Below are 10,710 nucleotides of genomic sequence, written 5' to 3'. Positions count from 1 at the left end.
TAACTTGGACCCAAATAACAATGACTTCAAAGGTTGACATCGATTCTAGGATATTATTTCCTTAATTATTTTATCTTAAATGTATGCTTATGTTTTTATGCTTACTTTAATGTTTTGCATGTATGTATATCTATGCACCATGTGTGTTGCTGTTGTCTGAAAAGGCTAGAGGGGGCATCAGATCCCCTGGAACTGGAGTTACAGATGGTTGTGAGCTGTCACATGGGTCCTGGGAAGGGAACCCGGGTCTTTTGGGAAAGATTCGGTGTTTTAATTGCTGGGCCATCTCTTCAGCCTCTGAGTCTAGCATATTATTGACTGTACCCACAAGAAAGAAACCAAACTGCTGCTGAATGTATTTATAAAGTATCGTTTAAAGACTCCAGCAATATTTTAACATAAGGAACACACCCAGAAGTGATTAGATTGTTGGTCTTTCCACTGTGACTTGTTACAAGATGGTTTCCACTATAGTCACTAACTCCTCACTTCCAGGAGGAAGAAAGGGGAAGGGAAGGGGAAAGATGCCTCTTACTCTTTCATATTAACTTAAAGATTATCTTGTAAAACCTCTCATAAAAAACTCATTGTAATTTTATTGGGATTTCATTAACTGTGTGTAGCAATTAGAGAATACACCTGCATAGTATAGTCTCATTAACCTTTCATAAATGAATATATATACATATATGTATATATACTTACATTTGCATAGAAACTTTATCACAAATTTCAGAGAAACAGAGGCAGAATTGGATGTGATCAGTGAGGAAGAGACAGGCTTTCACTTTTCACACCAAGCCTTCTATACATTAAAAAATTCTATGCATTTTTAAAACTCTCTCTCTCTCTCTCTCTCTCTCTCTCTCTCTCACACACACACACACACACATGTAACTTTTATGGCAAGAAATATAAAATGAGACACTTTCAAAGTGGAGTGTGCATTACCCAAGAGTATGAGAAACTAAAGGGAATCAGTTTCTGCATCTTTCTATTTTATATGTAGTGTTTTAAAATTGATCTGCCAGAGAACATAGTTGTGATAGAGGAGTCAAGCTGGTTCTCTTTTTCCATCTCCACTTTCACATGTTTCTTTTTGCACTTACAAAAGAAAAGCGCCTTTTCCCATCCTGAATCTCACCTGCGTGCACTACCCTGCGGTGTAAAATCCTCAGGGTGCCAGAGAGACAATTCCGAACACCACATCTACGGTGAACCAGCAAATTGCTCTAACAGTGAATGGGAATCGAATCTTTTTGCACCTCAGATGGTTCCTAATTGTTTGCTTCCAATAAAATGGAAGGAAACCCCAGTGGAGTCCTTAGCTGAGAAATCACAAGAAAGAGTTTTGAAGCTAAACCATTGTGTGATATTTCCAAAAGGATGCAAAGGCTTGCATGATGTTTCTAAAAGAAATGCCTATTCCCATTTAGAATGAAAGAGGTCTCTCTGTGTTCACATTCAGCCAAACACACATTAGGAAGGACATGATGCTCAGTCCTGTCTCATTCTAGCAAGAAGCAATATTCATCCATGGAAACAAGCATCCATCAAATCACTCTAACTGCAAAAGTGTGTGGTATTGGGTCAGGTTTTGCTGTTGTTGGAAGACTAGAGAAGAATTAAAAACTCCAGGAGAAAATAAAACTTGCAACTGTCAAAGAGCTCTGTTATGAGTTTTTAAAGCAGATGCTGGTGGCTCTCAACTCACCAATGTATTTAGGATTCACCAGATTTGTGTAACGTACTGACATAACAGTTTTATTTCTGAAGGTTAACACTTGTCAGAAATTACGTTTTTGCAGCCAAGTGACATTTACGATGCAAAATTTTAGATGTCAACCAAAAACTGTGCGAAGGAGACCACATTTTTCAAAATATTTTTAGAGAGCATTTTGATATAAACCAAGTTTTACATAAACACACAAAAAATTACTAGGGATTGTCATTTACTCTTTTGCCACCTTGTGGACAGAACAGTATTTTAACTCCTAGGTTGACGAAGCTGTCTTTCTTAAGGTCTTCTGTAGGTTTATGCAGGTCTTTGTGAGGCAGAGACGGTGATATCTGCCCAGGACTAAGTCCAGACTATACAATCTCTATACCTCTAAAGATTATGGTGACTTGTATCACTGGTGATTAAAGCAAAGGAAGAATACAATGAGGAAATGAATGTAAGAAAATAATCACTAAGTTGCAAAATTTCCAATGAGGGGCAACTTTTTTTTTAAAAGAAAATTATTTATTTATTTATTTAAATATTTGGTGCTTCTTTTCTGCTAGTTGTCCTAAAGCCACTTCTTTAGCATGCGTGTTCCTTTTAGGGAAGCCAAATCTGACTCTAATCCTGGGGTGTCTTTGGCTCAGTCCTGAGTCCCTAGCTCTTAGTACATAGTACACAGCTCTTAGTGCCTGGCCATAGATGGTGGGGTGAATGATGGCAGAGCCGCCCACTTCCAGAGTTTGCTGGCCTTGGTAGTGTCCAGGTGCCTCTGTGAGCATCACAGGAAGCTGATGAGTAGTGGGGCAACTGGGTTACATAGCCATTATTCAGCAGCAGGACTCCTAAGTATGGCGATCTTTAGGTTTCTTTGTTGGTTGGTAGCCTGTGACGATAGGATGAACGTTCTCCTTCCTAGCCTTCTTCACTCGTGCTCCATGAGCTCAGTCATTCTTAGCAGCTGCATCATTCCTTTGGTAGCCATACTGGTTGGACTTCCTCTAGTTGCAGGTGACAAAGGGCAGGCATTTGTTGGAAGGACGCTTCAAGGAATTGAAAACAGAGCTGACTTAGGGAAGGCGGGCACTAAGGTAGCCTTAGGCTAGCTAGGAACCACACTGCCTCCATAAGGGCTCCAGCTCCCTGACTAATCCCCAAGGAGTATGTCTTTGCTTCCTCTATGAAGCATGACTCAGGTGGAGGCTGATTTCCAATGCTGACCAGGGATGCTTTGCAGACAGCAGAGCCCCCTAGAGTAGGACCATCCATGTGCACCAGGTACAGCAGGCTGTCACACTGAGGCACTGGACTCTTCTTAGCTCACTCTCTCCCCACATGTTGATCCCTGCCTTTGGCTGCACCCTCCAGAAGCAGCAGTTGGAGCTGCTTCTGACATCCCTACACTCTGCCCAAGACCTGAGCTGTTTGTTCTGGACTCATTCTTCCTGGGCTCTATGATGCTCTTTTCCATACAGCGGGCCCCCAGACTCTCTCCTCACTGGCAGCTCCAAATTGGCAGCTTCCTACGTGCTGCCCACCCGAGACTCTGCTAAATCTTAAGAGTCTTAGACTTTGTAGTTTGGGTTCCTTTCAGCGTAAGGGAGGTGCAACCTGTAGGAACAGCCTTGCAGTGTCTGGTTTCCCCTGCTGGCCTTGGAGTGACGGTTTCTGCCCACAGGCTGCTCAGTATCTGGAGTGCTGTATCTGGAGGCCAGCTGTCAACCAGTCATCCCACCCCGGGCCTTTGGAGCCTGAGTGGGAGGCAAGGAGCCAGCACAGGATGGGCTGATAAGTTACTCAAAGAGACATGTCCCTTCAGGTGGAGCGGCCTTGGGAGCACTGTTGTCCCTCTAGATCTGGGGTCCAGGCTGGTCCCCAGTAAAGTTTGAGCTTCATCGTTTCTGGGAGAGCAGGAGCTGGACCTAGAGGGGAGACTGAGACATGTTGGGGGCACGTTCAGCTGCTGGAGGCAGGTTCAGCCGCTGGAATGATGGATGTCGGAGCTCCCGCCTTTATTCTCAAGTACCACCCTGTGAAGGGATATTTTATGGCCTCAGAAACGTTTCTAGACAAGACAACCCTTCGGCCCCCCGCCCCACAGGCTAGGGGAAGCTGCACCCTTGAGGGCAGTACTAGAGGGGAGGAGACCGCTTAGGGGGTCAGAGCAGCGATTGGAGCGGAGAGCTGGAAGCGCCTTAAAGAGACTGCGCGGTCCCCGCCCCACTTCCCGCCAGCCTCAATGAATTAGAGCTGTGTTTCCCAAACTTGCCTGATCACTAGCAGTTTCTCCGGCCCTAGTTAGAGATCCAGGTTCCGGAGTACCTCCCTTCAAGAGTCTGATTCAGTAGGCCTGCGGGTGGAGCCGAGGAATCTGTAATTTTAACACGCTCCCCCACGTGATTGTCGTGAACCAGCAAGTTTGGGAAATATTGAATTAAAGGAAACGGGGCCTGGCTGCAGAAGCGGCCTCCGCTAGGGGGCTTCGGCGGGAGCATTCCCGGGGGCGTCGCCTGCTTCCGCTGCCGCCTCCTTCAGTGAAAGTCCCTTTTGGGTCCAGCTGCCACAACCACCGCGCTCCCTCAGTCCGGACGGGGACACCCCAGGTCTGCGTGGCCCCCGCGCCACCACGCCCAGTGGCCGCCCGAGCCCCACGAGCAGGGGGAGGAGCCGCAGCCAGTGGAGGCGGAGGAGGCTGGAGGAGGCGGAGACGGCGGAGACGGGAGAGAAGGCATAGAGGAAGGTGGAGGCGGAGAAGGTGGAGGGGAAGGTGGAGGCGGCCGGGAAGGTGGACGCCACCGGGAAGGTGGAGACAGCAGGGAAGGTGGACGCCACCGGGAAGGTGGAGATCGCGGAGGGTCCGGGCCGCGGGGCTGAGCTCAAGCTGGAGCTGGAGCAGGAGCCCAAACCGGAGCCCGAGCCGGAGCCCGAGCGGGAGCCCGAGCCGGAGCCCCAGCCAGAGCCGGAGCCGGAGCCCCAGCCAGAGCCCGAGCCGGAGCCAGAGCCCGAGCCCGAGCCGGAACCCGAACAGAAGCCGGAGCCCGAGCCGGAGCCCGAACCCGAGCCCTTACAGGAGCCTGAGCCTGAGCCTGAGCCTGAGAGGCAGCCCGAGAAGGAGCCGAAGGATGAGAACCCAGCGCAGAGCGGTGTTGGCGGCAGCGGCGACGAGGTTCCTCCCCCCACCCTTCCCTCCGACCCTCCGCGCCCCCCTGATCCCTCTCCGCGTCGCAGTCGTGCCCCGCGCCGCCGACCCCGGCCCCGGCCCCAGACTAGGCTTCGTACCCCGCCGCAGCCTAGGCCACGGCCCCCACCCCGGCCCCGGCCCCGGCGTGGTCCTGGGGGCGGATGCCTGGATGTGGATTTTGCTGTGGGGCCACCAGGTTGTTCCCACGTGAACAGCTTTAAGGTGGGAGAGAACTGGAGGCAGGAATTGCGGGTTATCTACCAGTGCTTCGTGTGGTGTGGAACCCCAGAGACCAGGAAAAGCAAGGCAAAGTCGTGCGTCTGCCATGTGTGTGGCACCCATTTAAACAGACTCCACTCTTGCCTTTCCTGCGTCTTCTTTGGCTGCTTCACAGAGAAACACATCCACGAGCACGCTGAGACAAAACAGCACAACTTAGCGGTAGATCTTTATTATGGAGGCATATACTGCTTCATGTGTAAAGACTATGTGTATGACATAGACATTGAGCAAATTGCCAAAGAAGAGCAAGGAGAAGCCTTGAAATTACAAGCGTCCACCTCGACAGAGGTTTCTCAGCAACAGTGTTCAGTGCCCGGCCTTGGGGAGAAATATCCCACCTGGGAAACGACCAAACCTGAGCTAGAACTTCTGGGGCACAACCCACGGAGAAGAAGGATCGCCTCCAGCTTTACCATCGGCTTACGAGGACTAATTAATCTTGGCAACACGTGTTTTATGAACTGCATTGTCCAGGCCTTGACCCATACGCCAATACTGAGAGATTTCTTTCTCTCTGACAGGCACCGGTGTGAAATGCCCAGCCCTGAGTTGTGTCTGGTCTGTGAGATGTCTTCGCTCTTTCGGGAGCTGTATTCTGGAAACCCATCTCCTCATGTGCCCTATAAGTTACTGCACCTGGTGTGGATACACGCTCGTCATCTAGCAGGGTACAGGCAACAGGATGCCCACGAGTTCCTCATCGCTGCGCTAGATGTCCTGCACAGGCACTGCAAAGGTGACGATGTTGGCAAGGTGGCCAGCAACCCCAACCACTGTAACTGCATCATAGACCAAATCTTCACAGGTGGCCTGCAGTCTGATGTCACCTGTCAAGCCTGCCATGGTGTCTCCACCACTATAGACCCATGCTGGGACATTAGTCTGGACTTGCCTGGCTCTTGCACATCCTTCTGGCCCATGAGCCCTGGGAGGGAGAGCAGCTTGAATGGCGAAAGCCACATCCCAGGCATCACCACCCTCACGGACTGCTTGCGAAGGTTTACAAGGCCAGAGCACTTAGGAAGTAGTGCCAAAATCAAGTGTGGTAGTTGCCAAAGCTACCAAGAATCTACCAAACAGCTCACTATGAAGAAGTTACCAGTAGTTGCCTGCTTTCATTTCAAACGGTTTGAACACTCAGCAAAACAGAGGCGCAAGATCACTACTTACATTTCCTTTCCTCTGGAGCTGGATATGACACCATTTATGGCGTCAAGTAAAGAGACCCGGATGAATGGACAGTTGCAGCTCCCAACCAATAGTGGGAACAACGAGAATAAGTATTCCTTGTTTGCTGTGGTTAATCACCAAGGAACCTTGGAGAGTGGCCACTACACCAGCTTCATTCGGCACCACAGGGACCAGTGGTTCAAGTGTGATGATGCCGTAATCACCAAGGCCAGTATTAAGGATGTGCTGGACAGTGAAGGGTATTTACTGTTCTATCACAAACAGGTCCTGGAACCTGAGCCAGAAAAGGTGAAAGAAATGACTCCACAAGCCTACTGAAGCACCACACAGGCCTACCTAGAATGGAAGATGACACTAGTACTACACCAGGCATCGAGATTTAATTGATTTATGTGACTGAGGCTGATGGGCCTTGCCGAGTAAGAATTGAACAGTATCCAGTGTCCCAAAAAGTCCTGATCAGAAGAGAAATAAATAGGAGGGGAGGGAGAAGAGGCTCTAGTCTAAGCAGTCATGTGAAGGAAATTAAGTGGCAGGAATGTTCTGGATGGGGAAGGGTAGGCAGAGCAGGGAAATTGTGACACTGGTTCATATCCTATATTCCTCCAAAAGATTGTGTGGGAAGGTGTAGGGGGGAGGGGGGTGGTGTTGGGGTGTGTGTGTGCTCTTGTAACCGTAAAACATCTTTCTCCATGGGTGTTTCAGCTTCAATTGACCAATCATGTAACAGCCACATGTTTGTGGGGGGAGGGTACTGAAAAAGTTTCTTAAAATGTAGCCCATTGTGTACATGGGGATGAAAGCAGAGACATGGAGGAGACCAGGATATCTCATTGACAAACACCTTTGCCAGTTTCTTTGTATTCGTGATTTTTGTGCTATAAAATGCAGTATTAAAAACAAGAAAGCTCACCTGGGCTAGCGAAAGAAGAAATAACCGGGCTTATGGAAGGGGAGCAGCAGTTGCTCCAAAAGTAGAGAGGGCTAGAAATGCTGTAAGATAAGCAATTAACAAGGACAGGCCTCAGCTGACAGTGTAGGTGTGTGTGTATGTGTGTGTGTTTATGTGTGTGTGTGTATTTTTTTTAAGCTGTATGATATACTTGAGCAAATCAGTGAACCTCTTTGTGATTCTTTTCTCATCTGTATCATGCAGATAATTCCTACCTTAAAGGGTCGTTGTTAAAGATAAATGATATACAATGTGTCAAAGTCAAAGGCTTGAAACTTTGTAGAGACTCAGTAAACTGTTTGTTGGCTCTGAATCTGAATTTTATTTGGACTGGGCCAGAATGTATCGGAGGTGAATACCAATCCCACCTGAGACCTGTGGACAGAAATGACACCACCATGTCACATGCAGTCATAAACAAGATCAATCTTAACTCTTCCCAGGGCAGTGGACCCCACTGTTGTGTATAGGCCACCATAATCAGTGTCATACCTCAGATTGATTGGGGGCAGAGGAGCACAACTATCACATTTTGTCCCTTTAGAAAGACAATGCCATTGTTTTAATGACTCAGGCATCCACCCAATAGTGTTTGGTGGTTTGGGGTGTTTTGTTTTGCCTTCAGAAAGCATTGTGAGCGTAGCTTCAGTATTTACCAGCAAGCAGAGATCAGAAGACTTCCACAATTCAGGGCTCCATCAGCTTAGCGATGCTGGCAGAATGGCTTGCTCCACTGGACAGAGCAGCCTGCAGAGAGGTAAGCTGAAACAGATGGGAACACCTAGGGATAGGGAAAACTCCGTGCATCCTTTCCTCAGCCCTGGAAAGTCCTGGGAGTCAGCTCAATGTGGATCAGATGCATGGGCATTGGATCCGTTGTCTCTAATAGAAGGGGTGGGGTTCCCAACAGCTTCCCAAGTTTACTTAGTGGCCAACTCATTTGGAAATAGAGACTTAGATGGCTGTGGGTAGAATCCATTGATCTCATAATTTTTGTTTATTTTGATATAGGGATTGAACCCAGGGCCTTGCATATGCTAGGCAAGCACTCTGCCACTGAGATGTATCCCCTAGCACATCAGAGTCCTTGTGAAAGCAGGAGCAGCGTTTTCTTTTGGATCCTGGGTTACATCTTCAGCTCCTGGCACATAGTTCTTGGCATATAATGAGCAGGTACTTAAAATATTTACTGGATGGATGGATGGATGGATGGATGGATGGATGGATGGATGGAACATACTCCTTCCTTCCATTATCCAAATGTTTTTAGCACCACAGTCCTCAGAAGAACATGGTTTGCTGTTGTTTGGGGTTTTTTTTTTTTGTTTTGTTTTTTTAGGATGGGGAGATAAATGGACAGTTTCAGATACCATTTGGTCAGTTATTTGGCCAATCTGGGGGGATGGGATTGGTAGCCCTGTTGAGGAAGACACAGCTATGTCCCCATTCTTCATATCTGCCATGTGAAGAATTCACTCAGATGTGTGCCAGCAGATTTTGACTGCTTGCACAGAAATTGTCCTTTAACATTTCCAAGTGTTTAATTTGGAAACAAATTCAAACTCACAGAAAATGTATAAAAATAATAAAAACACCCTTTTGCACTCCTCCCATTAACATACCCTTGATCATCTCATATGTGCATTTATGTGTGTGTGTGTGTGTGTACAAACCCAATATGGATAAAGTACATATTTCAGGACCCTTTGTGCCAAAACACTTCAATGGGCATTTCCTAAGAATAGACATGTTCCATATATCACCATGTGAAACTTTAGACAAGAGAACATTTTTTTTTTTTTGAGACAGGGTTTCTCTGTGTAGCCCTGGCTTTCCTGGAACTCACTCTGTAGACCAGGCTGACCTTGAACTCAGAAATCCGCCTGCCTCTGCCTCCTAAGTGCTGTGATTAAAGGTGTGTGCCACCAGTGCCCGGCACAAGTGAACATTTTTACAATGTTTAATCTGTCATTTTAAAGCCATGTTTCTCCCTTGACCACTAAATATCCTGAATATCATTTCTCCCATCATAGGATCTGGTCTAGGGTAAGGTGTTAAGGGTTTGTCAAGTACCTTCAGTCTCCTTCAACCAGGAACATTTCCACAGCCCTTGTCTTACAGCATACACATTCTTTAACAGAAAGTTCCTCATTTTGAGGTTTTTCTGATATAGAAGCATTCATGTAAATGTCCTGCACTCAGGAATAGTTGTAAGTGGAATCCACTGATTGATGAGCAGTGAAGCTGAACTCCTTGTTCCTTTGGTAGAAGGCACAGACCACCAAGGCATCTATGGCTGGTACTTCCTGGCCATACCTCACATCTGTGTCTGAAAAACAACAACCAACACCCTGTCCTTCAGCAACAGACCAACTGTCCCACTGCAACACCTAGTCCTATGTCTTTGCTCATTACTAACCCCCGAGCTGAGTCATGGAAATATGATGGTGGTCCAGGGAACACTTTTAAATCATGCCACTGTGGGACCCAGAACAGCATCTTTTCAGCAGGTATGTATTAGCCTGGAGTCCAAACTGAGATTCAGGCATGGGCATGCCTGACACATGACCAGACATCTTCACAATTGGGGGTGCCAAGTGGATCAGAAGGTAACACTCAGGCATATTCACTAATGTTCTCATGTTGAGTACACAGGTAGTGGTAGTGTAGGGGAGAGAAATAACTACATCTTAAGCAGCTATCTGGACAGAGTACACAGAATAAGGAAGAATGTTCTGCAAGATGGCGAAAAATAAACTGCCTTGTGACCTATTGAGCTATGAAACACAACTGGGTTATTTTTACCTGAGCTGGTATTTCTATGTGAGCACATAGGTACAAAATCCAGTAAAGCTCATTCTTTGCTTCCACATACAATCATAATTTGCAGAAAGAATTGGTTCCTGTATATATGATCTGGCCCTAGAAGAACACAAGTAAAAGATGGCTGCTTGTGACTAAGATGTTTAGTAACCCACAGAACTGACAATGAAGGACCACAGGATACAGTCCTACATTACACCCATTACATGTTCTTTCTACAGTTTCTTGGCTGTAATCTGATTGGAGTTCCAGAGTTTTGTCACTGCCAGTTTCCTGGAATAGCCAGATGCTAGAACTGACTCTGGCCTGCAGGTCACTTTGGTAAATGCCTCACCATACTCTGTGAGGGCCCATAAAGGATGCTATCAACTAAAAGCTCTTTCCAATCAGAAAACAGTGGCATCCATACACCACAGGTCGTCACTGTGGTAGAACCAGTGCTGGGAATTGCTTGCTCCAATTTACATTTCACACCTAGGAGTGAAGGCTCAGATCCTCTTGACAGTATGCAGCTCAGGACTCAGAGTAGTCTGTCATTTCACAGTTAACAGCCCCTGC

General features: G+C 47.2%; 1 protein-coding gene across 1 annotated transcript; it reads left to right on the top strand.

The window, feature by feature from the left end:
* Positions 1 to 4,451: 4,451 nt before the first annotated feature.
* Positions 4,452 to 7,851, top strand: Usp27x (ubiquitin specific peptidase 27 X-linked). The gene has a single exon (XM_021153713.2). It carries the CDS (start codon positions 5,379 to 5,381, stop codon positions 6,693 to 6,695), a length of 1,317 nt encoding a protein of 438 aa, XP_021009372.1. The 5' UTR covers positions 4,452 to 5,378; the 3' UTR covers positions 6,696 to 7,851.
* Positions 7,852 to 10,710: the final 2,859 nt, after the last annotated feature.

This window comes from Mus caroli, chromosome X (assembly GCF_900094665.2).
Source record: "Mus caroli chromosome X, CAROLI_EIJ_v1.1, whole genome shotgun sequence".
Classification (NCBI taxonomy): domain Eukaryota; kingdom Metazoa; phylum Chordata; class Mammalia; order Rodentia; family Muridae; genus Mus; species Mus caroli.
This window is presented reverse-complemented; position numbering and strand designations above follow the sequence as displayed.

Coding starts and splice junctions, on each gene's coding strand:
- Usp27x (XM_021153713.2), top strand. CDS start 5,379: ATGTGTAAAGACTATGTGTATGACATAGACATTGAGCAAATTGCCAAA.